This window comes from Talpa europaea (genome assembly GCF_964194135.1).
Source record: "Talpa europaea genome assembly, chromosome: 1".
In the NCBI taxonomy this organism is placed as follows: domain Eukaryota; kingdom Metazoa; phylum Chordata; class Mammalia; order Eulipotyphla; family Talpidae; genus Talpa; species Talpa europaea.
This window is the reverse complement of record NC_140073.1, coordinates 33195655-33219692: the sequence shown is the minus strand read 5'-3', so window position 1 is coordinate 33219692 and position 24038 is coordinate 33195655. Positions and strand designations below refer to the sequence as shown.

At 43.0% G+C, this 24038-nt stretch overlaps 1 protein-coding gene across 4 annotated transcripts in view; it reads left to right on the top strand.

Moving 5' to 3' along the window:
* The window catches only part of SCUBE2 (signal peptide, CUB domain and EGF like domain containing 2), a gene marked incomplete at both ends in the record, with an annotated part of 61666 nt that extends 38380 nt beyond the window's left edge, over positions 1–23286 (top strand). For 2 of the 4 annotated variants that reach the window (XM_084238571.1, XM_084238572.1), the window contains 7 exons: positions 10155–10325; positions 12157–12324; positions 13037–13198; positions 17189–17386; positions 18551–18703; positions 21821–21900; positions 23134–23286. In XM_084238571.1, coding sequence (XP_084094697.1) covers positions 10155–10325; positions 12157–12324; positions 13037–13198; positions 17189–17386; positions 18551–18703; positions 21821–21900; positions 23134–23286 — 1085 coding nt within the window. The remainder of the gene's footprint in view (positions 1–10154; positions 10326–12156; positions 12325–13036; positions 13199–17188; positions 17387–18550; positions 18704–21820; positions 21901–23133) is intronic. The other 2 variants (XM_084238574.1, XM_084238573.1) reach the window with 2 other exon arrangements.
* Between the last annotated feature and the right edge of the window lie 752 nt (positions 23287–24038).

Below are 24038 nucleotides of genomic sequence, written 5' to 3'. Positions count from 1 at the left end.
AGCCCCAGAGGGAGAGGAATGGGGAGCCCCTTGGCAAAGAGGGGATCCACAGATCTGCAAGTGCAGAGCACTTTGTATTTCTTCTCAGACATTTTCTTAATTCTTTCAAAACTGAGAGATTGTTTAGAATGGAACAGAGAGAAGTATTCTTTTCTACTTTAATCAAGGAAAGTAAAGTCTTTATTAGTAACATAAGCCAGTATTTTTTAAAAAGATTTCATTTATTTATGCATACAAGAACTGGGGTGTAAGCCAGAGGTGCAGGGTGGGGGTGTGTGTGTGTGAGGATTCACCAGAGAGAAATGGGGAGCAGAACAGTCAGATCTACTGAAATACACTGCTGAGGGGAGCAACGGGTGAGACAGGAGAGGTCTGCTGTGCCTTGTGGGTTTCTCCCTGGTAGGCCGGGGCTCGAACTCATGCTGCAGTGGTTGGTGATAGCTTGATAGCACTGTCTTTAACCCCTGTGCCACCAGGGAGTCCCCATAGGCCACTATTAAACCAATATTTACCACACAGACTTGGTAGGAAATTCCTCTAATTAAAAAGTTTTGAAACATAATTTAACAAAATGGTTGAACATTTATTGAACACTTCCAATGTGTTCAGTGCTGTGCTAAACTCTTTTACAGTCAGGTATCACTTAGCAACATGTCAGTGGATGACAGACCACATGTACGAAAGTGGTCCAATAGTTCATACTATAGACGCTTGATTTGTGTAATTACCCTCTACCAGGTGTGTACAACACAATTATCTAACAACACATTTCTCAGATCATATCCTGGTCACTAAATGATACTTGACTGTACCCATATATTATCTCATTTGTCCTCACCACATATCTATTTTGTATTATGCCTTTTTTTTTTTTTACTGATCAAGAAACAAAAGCATAGGGAGATAAGCAGCTTCCCCATGTCACTCAGCAAGTAAGTGGCAGAGCCAAGATTCCAATCCAGATCTGACTGAAGAGCTATGTTCTTTTTTTAAATTAAAAAAAATTTTTTTGCACCATTGTTCATTTTTAAACAATATTTGCTTCCCCCACCCACTCAGGTGTAGTCCCCATAGAATTTCCCTCACCAAAGCACCCGTGCACCATCACCTCAGTCCCCTGTGCTCCTCCCTCCCTCCCTCTGATCTCTCTCCCTCCTCCTCTCCTGCAGGATGTCTCTGGTTTATAATTGCCTGTTTTTGATTTTTTTGTGTTTTGTACTGTTATTATTTTTTTACACTGATGTCTTATTGGGTTCCCCTATATTCCTGCTATAAGTGAAACCATCTGATATTTTTCTTTTTTTTTTCTTTTTTTTTTTAAATTGAAACTTTATTATTTTTTTATTATTTTTATTTATTTTTTTATAGAGGCATTTTTTTTTATTTGTTTTTGTTTATACATGCACTGGGTACAGTCAGAAGCGTGGGAGGGTGAGAGAATTCACCAGAGCCAGAGCGGAGAGCAGAGCAGGCAGAAGGACCGAAGTACACTGCTGAGGGGAGCAGCGGGCGGCAGGAGAGGTCTGCGTGCCATGTGGGACCCTCCTCTGGTGGCTGGGGAACAGCCGGGGATCGAACCGACGCCGCAGAGGCCGCGGGCAGCTTCGCAACCCAGCGCTCAACCACTGCGCCACCAGGGAGGCCCCATCTGATATTTTTCTTTTTCCTTCTGGCTTATTTCACTGAGCATAATTCCTTCTAGCTCCATCCATGTTGCTGCAAATAGCGTGTTTATCTTTTTTTGATTGCTGAATAATATTCCATTGTGCATATATACCACATCTTTCTGATCCAGTCATCTATTTTTGGGCATTCAGGTTGTCTCCAGGTTTTACCTATTGTAAATAGTGCTGCATTCAACACAGGTGTACAGGTGTTCTTTTGAATCAATGTTTTTTTGTCCTTGGGTAGATCCCTAGGAGTGGAATTGCTGGGTCATATGGTAACTCCATTTTTTGTAGACTGAGGAGCCTTCAGACAGCTTTCCATAGTGGTTGAACCAGTTTACACTCCCACCAGCAATACAGGAGAGTTCCTTTTTCACCACATCCTGGCCAACATTTGTTATTGCTAGTTTTTTTAATATATGCCATTCTTACTGGTATTCTCATTGTGGTTTTGATTTGCATTTCCCTGATTATAAGGGATGTTGAACATTTTTTCATATGCCTGTTGGCTGTTTGCATTTCCTCTTTGGAGAAATGTCTTTTAAGTTTGAAGAGCTATGTTCTTAATTCTCTCAAACTCAAGTACTCTCACCTCCCCTGGGCATAAACTGTGCCCTGTGATTATGCTATTCATACTGTATCCATAAGGAGAATGCTCTATGGGCCAGCTCTGTGGTGGGTGGTGAGGAGGCCTGGATAATAAGATGTTCTTAGCCCTCCCATGGAAGAATCAAAGAAGCCTTCTCAAAAGAGAGAAAGCTGATGCTGGGTTTCGAAGGATGCACAAAGAGGAAGGGTATTCAGACAAGAGAATAGCCTTGGGGAATGAGAATAAGAAAGGTGTGCCCAGGAGATTACTAATATTTCAGTATTACTATGCTGCGTGCAAGTAGGAGATGAGGAGCAGCTAGGCTTGTGGGGAAAGCATGACCAAATCATGAGAGGCTTGGTTATGTTGCTGGCAAGCCCTTACTTTATCTCTTCATGCCATTAGAAGATTGGTCAAGCAATGTCCAGGTAGGTCTTTGTAGTGTAGCAAGATCTCTCTGACTGAGTTGGGGGGTCAGAAATGGAGACAGAAAAATCAATTTGAGAGGTTTTTGAATGTTTGGCAAAAGTTATATTGAGAACATGAAGACAATACATGGAGTAGAAAATGTTTACAGAAATATTTAGCAGGAAAAATGAGCATCTGGTAATATATTAGATTGGGGACTAAGAAGAGGAAAGGGTGGGGGTGAGCTCAGAGATTTCTGATTTGGCCTCTGATTTGTCATTTGTTTCCCACATGTCCCTCATCTTATCCAACCCTGTTTTGTATGCAAGGAATACTGAAAAAAACAAAAACAAAAAACCCAATGAAACTGAACTGTGAGTTCGCCGAATAGTTAGATGAATGTGACCACTGGGGAAGAAATAATCAGAAAAGATTTATAGGAAAAGCAGGGGGGAAAATAGGCTTTTGAGAGACCATGAGAAAGAATGAAAACTCAGATACAGAAAAGGAAACTCAAGACTGAATTTGAGTCAAAAACACTGAGAGAAGAATAAAGAATCAAGTCAAGAGGGGTTCTGATCCAGGGAGTGAAGCAGTCAGAGAAGCACGTTAGAAAGATGGCTATGGTTGTAGGATGCAACAGAGCAGAGGCAGGGAAGGAAAAGAAGGCAAGGGAAATAGTCAGAAGGTTTTGACAGTAATCTAGAGAAGAGGTGGTGACGATCAAAGGGGTTGAACTGCCAAAGGTTTGAAGAACAGGGGATGTGCCAACGGGTTGAAGAATAGGGGATGGACAACAGGGACACGATTGTAGGCTGTCATTACAGGGAGGAGAAAAGTCTAGGATAACTTCAATTTGGAACCCTGCTGACTGGGATTGTTGAGAAGCTGTTTATAAAAAGAGTAAAGCCAGGGCCTCCCCTGGTAGCGCAGCGGTTGAGCGCTGGGCTTCAAAGCTGCCCGCAGCCTCTGCAACGCCAGTTCAATCCCTGGCCGCAGGTGAGGGTCCCACATGGCATGACGGACCTCTCCTGCTGCGCCGGCTGCTCCCCTCAGCAGTGTACTTTGTCAGTCTGCCTGTTCTGCTCCCTGCTCTGGCTCTGGTGGATTCTCTCACCCTCCTGCGCATCTGACTGTACCCAGTGCTTGTAGAATAGATAATGAATAGATAATGAATAGATAAATAAATCTTTTTTTTAAAAAAAAGTAAACCCAGAGAAGTAGGAGAGACTGAGCAGAGAAGGAAAGAGAAGTGTTCCCTTGGGCAAGTTGAAATTGAGTTGTAACAGACTTCTGGGCAGAGATGTCCATGGGGTCTAGGAGTCTAGGAAAATGATTTTATCCCTTATCTTATGCTAACCTGCCATCTGTTTGACTTGTCTCCTATTAAAATGGATACACACTCCATATCCTATACAGGACAAACTCCTCTACTTAGGCACTGGAGCTCATCCCTCTTACCTTTCTGAGAACATTGCTTTGGCAGTGTTCCATGGACACACCACACACAGACACACACACATATACACACACGCACCCTTACAATTCTCCTTCTCTATACGTCATTTCAGCAGCACACAAACCTATTGCCTGTATTAAAACCCAAGCAAACTTTCCTGACTTTATGCTTCTCTTCAAACACTGCCTCATTTCTTCAACTGCCTATAGAACAAAACTCCATTAAAATGATGTAAAAATATATATAATTTAAAAATTTTAAAAAATAATTAAAAAAAGTTCCTAAACTCATTTTGCTTCTACATCTCCCATTTTCTCAACTCTGGTTTTCATTCCCAACCTCTCCACCCAAACTGAACTGCTTTTTTCAAGGTTTCTGATCACCTTTGTATTACCAAATCCAGTTGCTGGCTCTCACTAACACACTGTTGTGCCCTGTCTCCTATCTTCACCTGTCTCCTATCTTCACATTCTTCTAGGTGACCTCATCCAGTGTCATAGCTTTAAATACCACTATATGCTGGTGATACCCAAACCACCCTCTCCAACTCTGACCTCCAGCTATTTTGCTCTATGGACTTCTCTATCCCAGACATGTTGTGTGTTTTGATCACACACACAGTAAAATATTTTTGAATTTGTGAATATTTGTTTTAAAATGATATACTTGTACCATTGACTAATATATACATCATAAAAGGTAGAAGAATGAGATACAGATTAGTAGACAAATTCTGAAAAAACTGGCTAGCATCTGAGGGCGCCTTGCCCACAATTTGGCATTGTTCATTTTTACCAGTGTGGTTATGCCTCCATTTTTCAGATAATCTTTTGCTCATTGCTTGTGTTTTGGCTTGATGTGTGTCAGATCTGATGATATGGTTACTACTTCTCATGGTGCGGTTTGACCAATTGCTAGTGCTAGGAGTAAAAGCTCTTTTAGGTCTGACACTGTTGTTCACCTTTGCTTTCATTGTGGTGCTGCCTTCAGTCTCTACAGGAATCACTTGAAACTGCCTTCTATTTAGTGATGGTTTGGTTCGAACTAGATAACACAATGAGGACATCTGTTCAACCAGACAGGATTCAACTGTAACTCTTCTCAATACTTTGAAAAGAAGCAATGGGCCTCCCTGGTGGCACAAGGGGTTCGGATGCAACCTATGAGGCTGTCTGCATCCTTTGCAGCATAAGTTCTATCCCTCGGCCAGGGAGCAACCCACATGGCGCAGCAGACCTCTCCTGACTGGCCCTCTACTCCCCTCAGCAGTGTACTTCAGTCAGTCTGCCTTTCTATTCCCCACTCTGTCTGGTGAATCCTCTCACCCCCCACCCCCACACCTCTGGCTTGTACCCCAGCTCTTGTATACATAAATAAATAAATCTTTAAAAAAACAAGCAGTCAGTACCTCCTACCCCCAAGTTGTGGATTGCCTGCTCTTGGAGACCTTGTGTCTTCATACCTCATGGAGAAGTACATTAGCTGAGGGGCCAGGCATACGCATACACTAAGTCAGTGAGACTTTATTTCTTATTTTTAGGTAAGCCATAATGTATAGAGATGTGAAAATGCTTTTCAGACACCCAGCTGATCATTTTGTAAATCCCTGTAATATCTTGCCTTGGAGGTAACCAGTGTAACCAATGCCTTTTCACTATCAACACTTGCCTGGTCAACCAACAAGCCAAATTCAAAGGGTAAAGCCCAGTGTTTTATCTGCTTTCTTCACAAATAAAACCTGCTTCTCCTTCTCCCTCATCTCAGGAAATGGCATGTCTATTTACCTAGTTGCTCAAGTTGAAAATCTCAGTCATCTTTACCTCTCTCATTCTGTCATGCTCCTCATTTAATCCATTAGCAAGTGCTGTCATCTCTGCTTTCAGATTATGTCCTGAATCCAACTAGTTTTCTCCTCTTCCATTATTACCTCTCTGTTCTAAACCCCATCGTCTCTAGCATCGTCTATTGCGATAGACAGTGAGTTGCTCTCTTTACTCTTGGCTGCCTTCAGTCTGTTCTCCATCCCAGAAAATCTTTTAAAATCACAAGTCATATCATGTCTCTGCAATTCAAGTTCTCCAACATACTATGAGTGAGGTCTAATTTCCTTACATGACCTTCTGGCCTGGCCCTTGTTTGCTTTTCAAAATTCATCTCCTGTCATCCTGCCCCTTTTCATTAATGGTCCCAGTACACTGGCTTTTTGCTGTTAGGCAGAACCATTGCAGGCTTATTTCCCTCATTTCAGTCTGGTCTGAGCTCAGGGGGGCCTTTCCTGGCTTCCCTCTCAAAATAACATGCACGAAAACTCCACTGCCACCACTTTGTCTTTCCGTCTTCTCCTGTTCAACTTTTGTTTATCACACTGCTAGTTAACATTTTACTGTATGTTGCTCATTTATTGTCCATATCCTCCACTCGATTGAGAGCCCCTCTTGGGCAGGGTCATGCCTGTATTCTCCGCTCTGCCTCCATGTCCTAAAACAGTACTCAGTGCTTAATCAATGCCCAATAAGTATTTAATTGAACGAATGAATAAATGAATCTTCATCTTCATGCCAATTGAAGTGCCAAGGATAGGCACCAACATTAAAAGAAAAGAGTGCCAAGGGCAAATCTTTGGAGACAGAAGAATTTCACTCCTAAATCTTAACTAGATGTAAGCAAACGTAGTATATCTTGGGCAAGGAAGGTGTCAAGCTGGGCTTATCTCTCTGAATCACCTATAAGAATATTTTCAAATCACAAACCTGAGCACATACCAAAAACCTGAACAGATGTGATGAATCAGCCTCTCAGCCCGAGGGGGTGCTGTCTCCTGTTATCCTGACACATTCATTTAAACGGGGTTCAAACCAGGATCTCCATTCCAGGGAACTGCCGAGAGCACCAGCGCCTCTGAGCTATGACAAAGCACAGCTCCATGAACCCTGGGAATACGCGTGGGCTGCTGTGGCTCTTCTCAGAAGTCCAGGCATGATTCTTAAGAAAACAGTCAGATGCTGGAGAGTGACCTCTTTTATTAGTTTCATCATCTTACCCACAGAGAGACCATAGTGTTTGTCCACAGCCTGAAACACTCAAAGGCCGTGGTGTTGAAAAGAGGGTGAGCCTTTAGGTCTCTTTGTCGCCATTAATCCTGGTCCCGCTGCTCTCTCCATTTTGCATCAGAAAAGCTTTCTTGTATTTTTCTTTTAAAGATGTGGAGAAAACAGCTGTGTGGGATTTGAGAATGGGATTTTAATGGTCACTGAAGATGCACAAAAGCTTTGCTGTGATAGTGAAGTGTTCTGGGGGCAATTGACTCCTTTGTCTGGGGCCTCAAAACAAGCTGGCTGCTCAGGGAGAAAAGGGAACCGACTGGAACGTGTGATTTGAGGTCTCTTTAGGCCAGATCTTGAGCACATTGCAAATAGCTGTTTTCAGTCTCTTCGTGACATTTTAGAATCCCTTTTAGTGTTTAGCTCATTTTTACCTTGTGAAAGAAACTAATTTGGAAGGTACTTGGTGTGAATTATTTCTGTAGGTCTTCTTTTCGGAAGGAAAATGGAAACTGTGAGGGACAATCTGAGTTTGTTTATGTGAACAGGCCTTTCACTGTGAGAAAGAAGAGCTGGTACCCTCTTTCCTCAGGGCGGCCCAATGGGCATTTCACAGCCCTTTGTTCAATTGAGAGATTGTAACAGATGTGGGATTTTGTCAGACTTCTCAAAATGTAAACTTGAAAAGACTTTGGAGGGTTTAAATAGTTCTAAGAAGGAGTGGACACCAGGGTAGCAGGAGCCCATCCAGTTACTCTTTCCAGTGAGATTCGGGTCTAGTCTTGTCCACTCACAGAGGAGTTATTTTTCTGCCAGAAAAATCATGAAGGCTCAGACCCTGCTGCTTGGATGAGCCATGCCTGATGGGCTTTGGGATCACTGTCATCATTTGGGCACCCCCCTCGAGGAGAACAAGCATCTTGACAACAGCTGCTCTCCAGATGGAAATGGTGTGGGCTATTAGGGGCTGGGGACAGCTCTGGTTTTAGTTACTTTCTGCCAGTCTTCGTGGTAGGTTGGCTCAGTAGAGCCATGAAGGGATTATTCTCTCATTTACTGGCCTGATTTAGGCACCAGGATAGTCAGGTGGGACACAAGATAAAAAGTCATGAATTCCTAGTTCATAATTCACCCCAGCATGTCACAGGAGATAGGCCGAAACCACAGTGATTTTGGAAACTGTTATCAAGTAGGGCTGCACTTAGAGAATAAGTGTAGAATTATAGGTTCTGTCAGCCACAGAGCTATGCACCATACTCATTAGAGTGTTGTTTGCCAAGAAAGCAAGAGTTTGGCTCGCTTTTTTTTTTTAATACCATAAATTATATAAAATATATAATAAAAGAAAGGCTAAATAATATGAAAGAAATATTATGAAAGAAACTCCAAACAATATTAAAAAGCATTAAGATTTATATTTTAAGGTAGATGTTATTAATTGTATTTATTTGTAGAATAATATTTGAAATGTGGCATAGTTTGTCTACTATGATTTTAAAAGAGTTTATTTTTTATTAAAGAATAATGTAAAGATATTTCTATTACTGGTAATAGGGAACTTTGCCATCTTTAACCCTAAAAGTATTTATGTAGATTGCATTTGTAGGATAGGATAAAAACAAATACCCAAGAGATACAACAGCTAACTTGATTGTGTGTTATTTTGTTTTCTGTTTCTTGGCAACATAAGTACAAAAGAGAATGTGTTTATTCTAAGTAAATTCCCTTAGTAACTCACAGAAAATCCTTGGCAAAGTTTTGATTTGCTGTTCAGTGTGAAATTTTGTAAAATGACTTTTTTTTGCCCTTAATGCATAGCGCTTGATCTCACTGTAGGTGTATTTCATAGGCTAGCTCTCGGAACTTGGCCAAATTATTACACATCCCTAAGTCTCTGTGTCTGTAAAATGGAGCTAACAATAGCATCTCACTCTTTAGGGCTGTGCTTAGGAATAAATAAGAAAGTATGTGAAGCTTTTGGCACACTGTCTAGTGGATTGTAAGTACTCAACAAATGTTAACTATTAGAAAGGTTATTTTGATGGTTATGATGATAATATTTGAATTTTAATCTAGGGAGCCCAACTCAATATATTTATTTCATATTCATACCCCAAAATAAGGTGTAAGTCCACACTTAACTAATAATACTAGTAATATAATCAGAAACATAGTTATTAATTTCCTTGTAGTTTATCCTTTCAAAAGACATTTACCAGGGTTTACTCTTTGTAACATTAAATTTATTACAAGTGCTATTTTGGGCAGCTTATCTATTAAATATCTTCTCTATCACCCTCCCTTAGTCACTAGAGACTGAGGTTTTCAAAACAGTCTCTGGTCCTATTTCCTCTCCTTTCAATGACTCTTTTACCTGTAGAATAAAATTCAAATGCCAGCTTTCAAGAATCTTGTCAATTTATTTTTTTTTTTTTATTTTTTTTTTTTTGAATCTTGTCAATTTATATACAACCTACCTTTCTTTCCTCTCCTCCCATACGTCACATATGAGTCTTTATGACCTGCCCCCTTTCATTATCTGGGAAGACCCTACTCATCTTTTAAGGCTCGAAGCAAATGTGACCTCCTCTAGGAAGGCTTCTGGGATGTCCCATGTCAGAATTAATAGACTCAGCACCTTCTCTGTTCCCACAGCATTAGGCCTTTGTTCAATGAATGGTTTTCACCTTTGTAATTCTTCTGACAGCCCTGTGAAGTATGGAGAGTAAGTACTTGTGCTCTAAAAATCATTAGAACCACTGCTCCCTGTTCCCAGGGAGTTTCTGGCCCAGAGAGGAAGGACCTATACATACCTTGAACAGTGGGGATCCTGGAAAAGGGCCTTGAACAGAGGACCCAGAGTAGGGTGTGTTCTGTCCTGGGGAGGTTTACATTGGGCGTGGTGGTGCTTACTTTCATTTTTAGCACTCACATTGTTTTTTTTGGGCCTCTGTCCCCAAACTGACCAAATGGTTTCCCCCTTTGGCTAGTCAGTTGCAGGGCTGGGACATATTATGATGGAACACAAGAACGCTGCATTTTATGTCCAAATGGAACCTTCCAAAATGAGGAAGGACAAATCACATGTGAACCATGCCCAAGACCAGAAAATCCTGGGGTCCCGAAGACTCCAGAAGCTTGGAATATATCTGAATGTGGAGGTAAGGATGGCACCTACCCCTTCTTACTTTTCCTGTCCCAATATCATTGTCTGGGCAGAAGGCCCAAGTGGCATTTCAAAGACTTCAGACAAAGTACCATGGCTGCCTATGAACAGGGACTATATGGCATTCATCTTTGGCCTTGTAGTCCCTAGTTCTGTGCCTGGTACATGCTGCACTGATGCCTACTTGAGTAAATTAAAAAAAAAAATCTGATAGACTACGTTGGCAAGAAGTGTACAAGTCACAATTGCATGCTTTATTCACTGTAAATAAATATGTGTGAGATCCAGTGACCTCCTATTGACTAGGGACTATCTACCAAGTGTGAAAATGAAAAAGCAGGTCTGATTATTTTTCTAGATTTGATGTCAAATTCATAGCTTATTGATTTTTTAAAAAAGGATTATTTTGTTAAAACTAGGAACTCCTCTGTGAACAGTTTCTGATCGCCTCATAAAATGTTAACCTGGAGCCAAACTCAGGTTCTGTGAATTTTTTTTTACTATTTAATTTGTGAATGAATGTCTTCCCTTTTATTAATGGAAGAAGGACCACTTGACACTGGGTGGGCTCAAATGGAGAAGTGATCTCTGGGGGTTCTAAGTCACTGTCTCCACAGAGTGTAAACACTGCAGTGGCCTTCAAGCCCCTTCTTCTAGTAGCTTGCAGGACCAGCTTTTGTTCCCACCCAAATGACTCCAGACTCACCTGCAGAATTTTACCTGGTTTAAAAATCAACTTTTCAAATTGACTGTGTGACTCCTAGCCTGTCTTCAACCTAATATGAAACCCTAGAACTAACGGCAAGGTTGAGAAGGGGGGTCTTTTGGGCATATGTTCACCCTGTATAGGATCTTATCAAGATATACTTATGTTATTAAGAATATTGGGAATATAGTAATTGCTTATATTTAGTTAACACATACCTATTCCAGGCATTATGCTAAGTGTACTACATGAATTATTCACATGATTATATCTCTACAACAACTTTATGAGGTTCAATTGACTCACTTAAGGCCAAGCAGCCAAGGAGTGGACGTATTAGAATCAGCTGAGGTTTGACAGACACCAGACTCCTCTTTTTGTGTGTATTCATTTATTGCCTTATAGCTGTAACTTAGGGGTAGAAAGAAGACCATGAAAATTAATAAAGATAATTAGGAACAAAGGAGACACAAGATTTTTATAGCATCTTGGTATGGAACTGGTTCTTCTAGAATTTTGTTTATTGACGTGCTTCTTATCCTTAAGTTAAAAATAATAATAATATAAGGTGCAAAAAGTAAATTCCCTTAGGTCCCACTGTCAACATGGATTGGATTGATTGGGTTTAGTAGATGAATTGAGGGATGACAGGACATATTGAATGGGGATATGACTTAGTAATATAATTGGTAAAGCAGGGGAGATAACTTTATATCCCTTGAATATAATCATCAAGGTGATGTGCTCCAAAAATAATTAGAACCATGTTCTTCTGGGTCAAATTACCAGGTTGATTTCAGAGCAGAGAGCCCTGTCTCTGGGAGACCCTGCATGGCAGGGGCTGCTGGGTAAGTGTCCTAAGCCTGAAGCATTCCCAGGCCTGCCCCACACTTTGGAACACTCACTCCCTGGTTTCCATTTTTGCACTGGGTTGTGTAACCCTGTGTGTAAACATCAGGCGTAATATGCACCTCCTCAGGGTCAGCGGCAGGGCAGGACAGGGCTTCTGTGGAGCTGAGGTCAGCACAGGGTGACAGGTGTGACCAGTGTCTCATCTGCAGAGCGGTGGGGAGGGTCTGTCTGGGGGATCTCACTCACTTCAAATGATTGGTGCCCTCAGGTCTGTGCCAACCTGGGAAATATTCCACAGATGGTTTTGCACCTTGCCAGCTCTGTGCCCTGGGCACATTCCAGCCTGATGCCGGCCGTACTTCCTGCTTCCCCTGTGGAGGAGGCCTCTCTACCAAACATCTGGGAGCCACTTCCTTCCAAGACTGTGAAACCAGAGGTGAGGACTTGCCAGCCTTCTTTTTCCAGAACTGAATTTCCCTTCTAAGAACCCTGGGAGTCTGGTAAAACTGTGATCAAGCCAGGGCTGGAGGTGCCTGGTGTGCCGCCCCACTGGTGGGGAGGTCAGGTCCCCAGCACCATCGGCCAGGTCGGAAGTGCAGGGAGCAAAGAACTCCCTAGAATTGGTCTCCCCTAGCCACCTTGTCCCCTTCAGGCAGAGCTAGCTGGAGAGGTGATCAGGGAGATATGAGCAGGTTTTGTATAGAGGCTCCCTCTGTGCCTTCCTTCCAGGCCTCCTTCATCTCAGCTCCCTTACCTAGAGCTCCCCCTGCAGGACAGGCCCCACCCCTGCTCCAGAGCACCATTCTTGCTGCCTTGCGGGTACCCAGCTCTAAATGCAGTTTCATTGTCCTGCACCCCTCAATACTTACCAGCTGCTGCATGAAGACTGGAGTTGGGTTCATTTATGCCTGACTCTGCATGGACCATAAATTCTCTGAAGATACACTCATAATTTGTTCCCTTTGTATTTTTCTGTGTCATGAGTCACAAGTCTGATCAGAGCTGGCTATTTAGGGAATTAAGTGTTGATTAGCCCCAGGAAAGCACTACTTCATTTGGACATAAAAATTAATTTCATGAAGTGTGAAAACTTTTGCATTGTGGTAGATGGAAATACAGTCTTTTCTTTCATTTCTTTGCACCCACAGTTCAATGTTCTCCTGGACATTTCTACAACACTACCATTCACCGATGTATTCGTTGCCCAGCAGGAACATACCAGCCTGAATTTGGAAAAAATAACTGTGTTTCCTGCCCAGGAAATACTACAACCGACTTTGATGGTTCCACAAACATAACCCAGTGTAAAAGTAGGTCTTTCTTTAAGACTCTTCACAGTCTTGATTTAGAGGCGCAGTGTCTGGGTCCACCTAGCGGGGGAGGGGATGTCATGGTGGATGGGGTCCCAGCTCCATTTAGAACCATGCAGACATTGTTAGCCCAGCTCTGCAGATCAGTGCTGTGGGAGCATCGGGCTTGACCCCTAGCTACTCACATTTATTGATCCTGGCTGCTTTTCCAGGCTCATTCACAGGTTTTGCTTGTCTTCATTTTCTCCTGGGGCAAAATTTCAGTTCAACCCCGTTCAGCAAGCATTGCTTAAGGACTTGTTGTATGTCAGGCTGCGAGGCACTCCAAGTAGAATAAGCCTCTGGTTCTGCAGGGAGCATGGGATGTAGAATTTCAGAGGAAGGAGTAGTCTACTTTGGAGAAATGAAAAGATTTTGATGGTGTGGGGGGGCGGGGTGGGGGAGTGGAAAGGATGCGGGAGGAGGGAGAAAGAGCTCTACACTCTCCAGAGTAGCCAGGGGGTCAGAGGACCACAGACTCAGAAAAGTGAAAGGCTTTTGGGGAAGAGAGCCCTGAACCTATAGGATTTGTGGAAAGAATCTAAAGCATACCAGAAAGGGAAAGCATGATACCGTGCTAAGGAGTTGGATATGTCTTCTATGGGAATGCGGACGCATGTCATTCAAGGGCTTGCTTTGTATGTGTGTGTTGTAAAACAGTATGTAACATTTTTAAATTATTTTTAAAATTTTCAAAAAATTTTACATCATTGTTCATTTTTAAACAATATTTGGTTCCCCCCACCCCCTCAGGTGTAGTCCCTATAGAGTTTCCTTCACCAATGCACCCGTGCACCATCACCTCAGTCCCCTGTGCTCCTCTCTCTCTCCCTCTATCCCTCTCCCTCTTCCTCCCCTGCAGGATGTCTCTGATTTATATCTGTCTGGTTTTGCTTTGCTGTGTTTTGTACCGTTATTTTTTTTTACACTGATATTTTATTTGGTTCCCCTATATTCCTACTATAAGTGAAACCATCCGATATTTTTCTTTTTCCTTCTGGCTTATTTCACTGAGCATAATTCCTTCCTAGCTCCATCCACATTGCTGTGAATGGCATGAGTTTATCTTTTTTGATTGTGGAATAATATTCCATTGTGTATATATGCCACATCTGCCTGATCCAGTCATCTATTTTTGGGCATTTGGGTTGTTTCCAGGTTTTACCTATTGTAAATAGTGCTGTAATCAACATAGGTGTACAGGTGTTCTTTTGGATCAATGTTTCTGCATCCTTTGGGTAAATCCCTAGGAGTGGAATTGCTGGGTCATATGGTAGCTCCATTTTTAGTAGACAGAGGAACCTCCAGACAGCTTTCCATAGTGGTTGGACCAGTCTGCACTGCCACCAGCAATGCAGGAGAGTTCCTTTTTCACCACATCCTCGCCAATATTTGTTGTTGCTAGTTTTTTTGATATGTGCCATTCTTACTGGTGTAAGGTGGTATGTCAATGAGGTTTCGATTTGCATTTCCCTAATTATAAGGGATGTTGACCATTTTTTCATATACCTGTTGGCCATTTGCATTTCATCTTTGGAGAAATGTCTTTTAAGTTCTTCTGCCCATTTCTTGACTGGATAAAACTGTATGTAACATTTTTTGGTAATGTCCAAAACCAAATTTCAGCTAATTCTGTATCATTAAGATGGAAATCTAGAGGAGCATGGAGGCCTCCCCAAGCTGCAGGAGTTTGGGATCAAAGGAGGCAATGAATCACTTAAATTTTACCTTTAGAAGGTTGTCTGGTTTTCTTCTATCCCAGTGAAGGATATTTAGCAACATCCTCACAAATTAAGCATCTTCTTTCTTCTTGAATACTTGCCATAATAAGAAGCTTAGTAACTTTTCCCATAGCCTCATCTGTTGGTAGATTAGCCTTGGGGAAGTTCACAGTGCGAGAAGATTTGATGTCCTTTTCCCCTCAACCCACTCTGATCCTTGTTTGGTTCTTAGGAGCCACATGGCAGCTCCTCAGATTGGAAGGCAGTTTTTTCAACTCCCCCTGTAAGGGCAGGACTGGACACAGTGCAGGTTTTCTGATCCCATGCAGACCGGGTAAAGGAGGAGTCAGAGTCCTCAGTGGTTTTTTGCAGGTCTTTTATTGGGGTTCACCAGGCATATGGCAGGCAGGGGTGCTGGGAGGCTGGCAGTCCTCCCAGCCCCCAGCAAATCCTCACTCTATCTGGGCTCTCTGGCATTCTCTGCTTCTGCTTCTCGGCTTCTCTTTCGGCTTCTGCTTCGGCTTCTACTGCTGCTACTGGCGTCCCCTGTGACGCCGCCCTTAAAAGCACAGTCTTAGCTCAGCTGAATCCCATCTACCTATGCCCACACCCTATTCCAGGTGCCCGCCATCAGGCATGCATTCAGGACAAGGATCCATCATCTATCCTGATGGCGGAAGGACAGAAAAGCCTGATATTTTCTTTACCCTGCACCCCCCTTTTCTTCCAAGAATAAAAACCTTTCTTTTTCTGCCATGAATAATAAATCTCACTTACAATTAGAGAAGGCAAAGGTAATCCCTTTAAAATCTGCTCTTGAACAGGTTCACCTGAGTTTTAATAAGCTCCTTGAAAGCAAGGACTGTGTATTCTCATTTCTGAGCTCCCAGAGCTTTTGATAACGTATGTTGGATGGATGGAGATTTGATGAGTGAAGATATGACTGAGGTGCAGCGTGTGTGTGCATGTGTGCACATGAGTACAAATAGTTATGAAAACTCTTTGCCTCTGATGTCAGAGGTAAGTATCCATTTTGCCCTGTGCTGATTGATAACTCATTGGGAATTCTCTTCCACACTTAAAACTCAAATGTGATCTGAAGCAGAAAGAAAAGAGAATGACTGTAACTGCCATGTCTTCTTCCAGCATCTTCATTGATCTGCTAGCTGTGTTTTCTCCCTATTTTTTAAAAATATTTGTTTATTTTTATACAAGAACTGGGGTATAGGCCAGAGTAGCGGGATGGTGAGAGGATTCACCAGAGACAGAGTGGGGAGCAAAATAGGCAGACAGACTGAAAACGCTGCTGAGGGGAGCAGTGGGCGAGACAGGAGAGGTCTGCTGCACCATGTGGATATCTCCTGGCTGGCTGGGAATCAAACCCACGCAGCAGAGGCTGCAAACAGCTTCACAGCGCTGCGTTCAACCTGCTGCGCCACTGGGGAGGCCCATTTTCTCCCTATTTTGACAGATCTAGAAGTTCTGTGTGATGAGTTCCTTTTATGCTTTGTAAACAAGTGTAAGGGCAGGAAGGACACTGAGCAGGTTTTCTGATCCAGCAGACTGGGTAAAGGAGGAGTCCTGGAGCCCTCAGTGGCTTTTGCAGGCTTTTGTTGGGATTTACCAGATACATGGCAGGTAGAGGTGCTGGGCTGGCAGGCCTCCCGGCCCCCAGCAAGTCTTCACTCTATCTGGGCTCTTTGACCTTCTCTCGCGTTCTATCTGCTTCTCTCTGCTTATGCTTCTCTGCTTCTGCTGGCATCCCCATGTTGCCACCCTTAAAAGCCCAGTCTTAGCCCAGGTGAATCACATCTACCTGTGCCCACACCCTACTCCAGGTGACCGCCATCAGGCATGAATTTGGGACCACAAGTTTCTGTCATTTATCCTAATGGTGGGAGGGCAGAAAAGCCTGATATTTTTTATCTTCCCCTACAACAAGATATTGAAAACTAAAGTTGTCCTTTTGTTCACTGACACCTGCCCCTGATCTTGTGTTCTTTTAAGTTAATGAGAAAATAGTGCCTGGGACTAAGACGAGTGGGCTCTGTGTGGGAAGTAATGTAATTTGGCTCCCGGTGTGGGCTCTGGGCTTTGCAGGACAAACCCCTGGATGGTGTCATTTCCAGGCCCCATTCCTCGATGGTAATGTGTCCTCCTCATGCTGGCAGTGGCCAGGGTAGAGGGACAACGGTCTGTGCTTTCCTAACTCGTGGCATTCCTCTCCTAGACAGAAGATGTGGAGGGGAGCTGGGAGATTTCACAGGCTACATCGAATCCCCAAACTACCCAGGAAATTACCCAGCCAACACTGAGTGTACATGGACCATCAACCCACCCCCCAAGCGCCGCATCTTGATTGTGGTCCCTGAGATCTTCCTGCCAGTGGAGGACGACTGTGGGGACTACCTGGTGATGCGGAAAACCTGTGTGTGTCACCCCTCTACTCCTCACCCCTTCTAAGCCTGAAAGCATACTCCCCGACTTTTAATGTCAGAAGCAGGCCTATCTTGTCACCTCTGTATTAGAACAGAGTTAAACACCAGCTTATTGAGTTTTCAGAAAAACAAAATTTAGACTAAAACCGCATTGAGATGAACCCTGGAGGCAGAGCTCAGACTTTCCCTCGGTGCTCACTGGGGACCCTTTTCTACAGGGACACAGAGAGTGGTGACGCTCACGCAGGGCTGGCCCCCTTGTCCTGGGAAACAACCCATGGCTTGGGGACTTACCAAGGCCGCAGACACAGTCCCAGCCAGGCAGGACGCTCTTCCTATCCTGACCCCATGACTCAGGGTCCATAAAGGGATGCTGCCAGCAACACACTTAGAGGCAGTGAAGTGAGTGGACTCTACAGCCAGACTAGTGCCTCTGAATCCCAGCTCTGCCTCTTATTAGTTTTGTGGGCATACAGTCTGGATTTTTCTGTGCGTCAGTGTCCTTGTCTTTAAATTAGGGATAATAGATGCTTCCCCATAGGGTTATAGTGAGGAATAAATGAGCTCATACTTAGAATACTATGTGTTTGCCATTCCTATTGGTGGGTACAGTGTCTGAAATCACTGGTGTGGATTTGAGTCCTGACTCTTCCACATACTGGCTGTGACCCTGGGCAAGTACTTAAACTCTATCAATGAGGTAATAACTGAACCAAATTCCTATGGTTTTTGAAGGGTTAAGTGAGATAAGGTCCACAAAGTGCTTACCACACTGCCTGGTCTGAGGAAGCATGCAGTAAATTGTTGATTATCACTAGATTATAGCAGGTCAGCTCTGGAATCTGCAGGCTCGTCCCTCAGCCCCTGCACTGAGTGCTGCAGGCTGGGCTGCAGCTGTTGGCCAAGCCATGGGCCTTTCAGGCTTTGCTTTCCCTCAGGGCCCACCCCACCAGCTGCATCTACTTGATTTCCAGGACATTTGGCCTTTTAAGGCTCAGCTGAACCTGAAGAGCTATTGAACATAATTTGTTTCATGGTGTTTGAAAAGATGCGTGAGCGTGGTGTTTCCCCTGCCAGAAAAGATGTGTGAGTGTTGTCTACCTGTTTAGCAATGAATCTTGAATCCCACCCCACCCCTCAACTTCCCTTGGCAGCTTCATCTAATTCTGTGACAACATATGAAACATGCCAGACCTACGAACGACCCATTGCCTTCACCTCCAGATCCAAGAAGCTGTGGATTCAGTTTAAGTCCAACGAAGGGAACAGTGCCCGAGGGTTCCAGGTTCCCTACGTGACGTATGATGGTAAGCTCTGTGAAGCTCAGACTGCCGCCTGTGGCAGGAGCTTCTCTGCTTTGAACAGAACCAACTTCTGAGCCAGCTGGTGGATTGCTGACAAGCACACATGCTTAGAAAGGCAGCCAGGGTAAGGAGAAAGGCCATTGCTGACTCACAAGTGCCAAATTTTAAAGAGGCATTTGGGGATACTGACTACGTGGATGAAAAGATCTTTTAGAAAATGAAAGTGAGCATAGCTTGGTGGTAAGAACAGGGCTGTTGGCGTCAGCCAGCCTGGTATAATGTCTTCTGTGGCCTTGTTTGTGTTACTTACCATCTCTGAACCTCATGTTCTTAGTGTGTAAATAAGGATGATCGTTAGACTTAATTTGAGAGTTTAATGGGATAATCCATAAAGGACCTGGTATAGTGCCTGCACTTAGTAGTTCTGAGCAGATTTAACTTATTATTGTGGCTTCATTATAAAGAATCATGAGGAAGGGAAAAACGATCTGGTACTATCTCTGCCACTAACTTGCTGTGTGATTTGGGCAAATTAGACGAACTTCTCTGGTTTCTTTTCTTATTATTGCTAAATGAAGCAGTGGCCTGTCTGAGCCCTAGGTGGCTTCTCAGCTCTGAGACTTGGTCAACAAACATTTGCTAGGAATACTAAATAAACTGGATCTTGTCCTAGAAGACCTCATAATTTAGTGGAAGAGTCATCTGTTTATTCATGAAGTTCTTCATTCATCCACCCAGCCAACAAATATTTAATGAGAATGTACTCTGCCAGACTTTGGGCGAGGTGCTAGAGACAGTGTGGTAAGAGTACAAATTGTCATGGATACTAGAACAGGCCATGAACAAAGCACTGTGTGAGCACAGAAAGAGCAGCAATTACATCTTCATGGGTTTTGGGGAAAAATAAAGTCTCAAGATATTTGGGTCTTCAAAGAAGATATAACTTTTCTTATAAAAGGGAGAAGGAACATTTAGAAAGAGGGAATGATGCAGGGAATGATGCAAGGAACCCTCCTTGTTGGGAGGATTCATAGGGCTTAGAGTGAAGGATGAGCCTACAGGTAAGGCTAGACTCTGAAGAGCCTTGAGTGCTGAGCTTAGGAGGGTAGGCTGAGGCATTTGGAGACACTGGCTGCAGGGATGAAAAGGCCATTTGAGGTTTCTAGGCTGGTAAGTGCCAGAAGTAGATGTTCTAGAAAGACAATATTTTATGGATTTCCTAAACATAGTTAATATAGTATATTTCTAACATGTGACAAATATGAGGCTTATCATTATCAGATCAGGCCACTCAGGCTTAGTGATTTAAGTAACTGGCTCAAGGTCACAGCAGGACAAGATTGCAGGGCTAGGATTGGCCTGGGTCTTTGGCCCAGGTCTTACCTACAACACTTGACTGCTTTTCTCATGACAGTTGGAGCAAGTGAGGAGACATAGTCATTTGTAAAAGCAGAGGAACTGTTTTTTAAAAGACAGGGGTTTGGAAGCATTTGGTGGAGGAGTAAATAGTTCTCTCTCACAGCACAGCAAATGACAGAAACTGGCATCCCTAATAGTAAAGTCCCATTACCAAAAAAAGCAAACTCTCTGAGGTAGACACTTTGCAGTAGATGAACTCATGATAAAAATCTTATACACTTATTCATACTTTATATTCTTTAATCACTAAGATTAAAGAATAAGAAACACTGCATGAGTATACTAGCAATATTGTACATGTATTAAATCAGTAATTATGAGCATTTTAAACTATTAGTTTCCATTATCATCCTTGTCCAGGAGAAATTTTTTAAGATCTCCTCCCATACACGTTTCAATGATATTCTTCTGATTTGTTTGGTTTTGTTAAACATTATTTGCATACAAAGAAGGATTTTTTTCTGTCTGGAAGTTGGAAAAGGTTATGATTTGCATATGATTTGAATTATTATTGTAGGAAATTATGACTATAGGAAATAGGATGGACTTTGAAAGGGGGGTTACATTTAGGGAGGGCTAACATTGTGTGCACTGCATTAAATGTTATGTCAGGCAAAAAAATATTAACAAGAAAATGAACATAATTTCTTTCCCTTCACAACCTCCAATTTCTCCTTCCCTCAACCCCATTCAACAAAAGAGTGGTGGGTAAGAAGCTTGATTATTAATATTGTTTGACACAATATATGGACAGAGAGAAACACAGGGAGAAAGAGAGAAGGGAGAACAGTGGAGAGGGATAGAGAGAAGGGAGAACAGTGGAGAGGGAGAGAAAAGTCTGGGTGAGCTACTGGGAAGTGAGCAGTGAGTACAGACAGAAGAGATGAGAATCAAATGCTGAGTCTGGAGTCCGCCTATGGTAAGTGGCCTGGGAGAGAAGGGAAAAAAGCAAAGGAGTCTTCGAGGCAACAACCAGTAGGGTAGGAGGGAAATTGAAGAGTGTATTATACTGGAAGCTAAGCAAAGAATTGGAGCAAGCAAAAGGGGTGGCCAACCAGGTCCAATCATAATGAGGTATCAAGTAAGATGAGGATGAAAGTTGACATTTGGGACTTAACAACATGAAGGTCACTGGTGACCTTGACCAGCAGTTTTGAAGGAGTGTTGGGGCCAAAGCTGACTGGACTAGGCTTAGAAGAGAAAGAAGAATCAGAGACAGTAAATGTTAATCATTCTTTCAAAGTTTTTGCTACAAAGGGAAGCAGGGATTTGGAATGGGAGATGGAAAGAGAAATCAAATCCAGAGAGGGATGTTTTTCTTTTTGGATCAGAGACAGCATGTTTGTATGCTGATGGGAAAGACCAATGGAGAGAGAACATTTCATCATGTAGGACAGAAAGGACAGAATTATAGAAAGTGCCATTTATTGTTGGGCAGAGTAGTGGGATGGGCCTTGACTAGTTGTACAGAGGGTTCAAGTGAGGACGCAGGGGACAGGAAAGTTGGCTGTGATGCTGGTAGGTGAGGGTATGTGATGGTGGAGTCTGTGGAGGTTTTCTTCTGATTCCTTTCCCAGCGTCAGAGTGATCCTGGGTCTGACAGCAACTGAGGGGGCATTTCTCAGAACCTTAATAAACAATGAGAATGAATTTGGAAATAATAGTCCATACATATACAAAATATGTCCTTTCTTCCAATAGAGGACTACCAGGAACTCATTGAAGACATAGTTCGAGATGGCAGGCTCTATGCATCTGAGAACCATCAGGAAATACTTAAAGTGAGTACATGCCTAACCTGCAGATGGCAGTTGACCACAGCTCCTGAGCACCATGGGGAGGCTTCCTCTTGCTCTATATTGCCACCTTTTAGACATTGAGCCTGCTCTGGCCTAAGATCAATTGTATATCTTCTCCAGATTTTTTTTAAAAATCCATCTGACTATCTTTAGTGCTTCAAATGAAGTTGTATTTAAATACTTTTTTTCATTTTGATTTTTGGAACTATGTGGAGGAGCAGCAGGAAATGTGCTTGTCATAAACCCAAGTCAGCAGCATATAATGTTTTCATGTTCCTCCGTAAATACTTGAAGATCCTTGGCTCCTGTTTATCCTTCAAGTCCAAAGTTCACCAAATTTTAGCTACTTGGAAGTAATCATCAATAATCACTTACAGGGGCTTCCCCGGTAGTGCAATGGGTTGAGCGCTGTGTTGTGAAGCTGTCGCAGCCTCTGCAGTGGGGGTTCCATTCCCGGCCAGCCAGAGAGACATGGCATGGCAGACCTCTCCTGCCTCGCCCACTTCTCCCCTCAGCAGTGCTTTCAGCCCATCTGCCTGTTCTGTTCCCCGCTCTGTCTCTGGTGAATCCTCTCACCCTCCTGTGACTCTGGCCTATACCCCAGCTCTTGTATAAATAAATAAATCTTAAAAAAAAATCACTTATAGAAAGAATATAGGGAAACCAAACAGGATGAAAAAAAAAAAAAGACAAACCTTGTAGGTAACTATAGATCTGAGGCTTAAAGTTGGGGATGGGGAGGAAATGGGATCAAAACAGGGTGGTAAGAGCACAAGGGACCATGGTATTTGCTCACAGGTGATGTGGTGGTGGGATATTAATGGTGACTACACCTGAGGGGAGAAATCAAATACTGTAAAAATATGAACAACATGTAAAAAAATCTAAAAATTAAAAAAAGAGAAGTAATCATCAATAAACACTTGTGTCACTAGCCCAACGAAGAGTCCCCAATCCCGGTGTGTTATCTCTAGTTGAGAAAAAGACAAGTTTTCTCATATATTAAATTTTCCTCTTTAAAAGTAATACATGCTTATTATAGGTAATTAGGAAAAATAAAATTTTGGAAAGAAGATAAAATTCAGAGGAAACAATTTTCACAGTCTTTTCCAGCTAATTAACCTGTAGTCTAATGTTGGTCATTATAGTTCTAGTGACATAATGTCAGAATGTTTAAATATTCTAGGCCAGTAACAAGCATTCTATTCTTTTTAGGATAAGAAACTGATCAAGGCTCTGTTTGATGTCCTGGCTCACCCCCAGAACTATTTCAAGTATACAGCCCAGGAGTCACGGGAGATGTTTCCAAGATCTTTTATTCGATTGCTACGCTCCAAAGTGTCCAGGTTTTTAAGGCCTTACAAATGAGTCTGCCCACATGCCACGCTGTACAGTGCTCAGCCTGGGGGCTGGTAGGACACAGCATCTGCTTCTGCAGCCTGCATAGTTGGACATCGCTGCCTCCAGTAGCAGTGACTCGTTAAGAGTTCAGTTTTTATAGATAATACAGATATTTTGGTAAATTGAACTTGGTTTTTCTTTCCCAGCATTGTGGATAGGTACAAAGATGGCTCTGAGTTGCACCTGCTTCTCACTGCTGTGGGCAGATGTGTTGGACACATCCAGGGCAGGCTGAGCAGCACTTAAGTCAGTTCAGGTGAGACTCACCTGTCCGTGGTCCTTACTCCTCCTCAAGGGGCCTGGGATGGAAAGGGGGCCACAAAAGGGGACTGCCTTGTCTGAAACTTTAGCTTCCTCCAGCCCAGACTCTCCCAAAGGGTGCCCTCTGCACTCAGTGGGAACTCTGACTAGGCAGAGTTGTGAGGAGGGAGGCAGACAGGGAGAACAGCCCCTCCTGGTTCCTTTGACCCACCTGAGACCTGGGAGGACTCTAGTCTCCAGTTTTCTCCTACCTCTGTGACCTAAGTTTGATCTCAGGAGTTTCAGCTCTAAGCAGTGATAAATAACAAACACTTAAATCAGAAAGAACTAGAAACAAAAAAGATAAAAACTAGGCACTTCTGCAGATATAACAACATAGATCTAGTGACAGCCTTCTACATCGCCAACTTCTACCATGTCGTGAGTACCCGGAGCCAGTGTGGTGTCCTCGGCTGTGC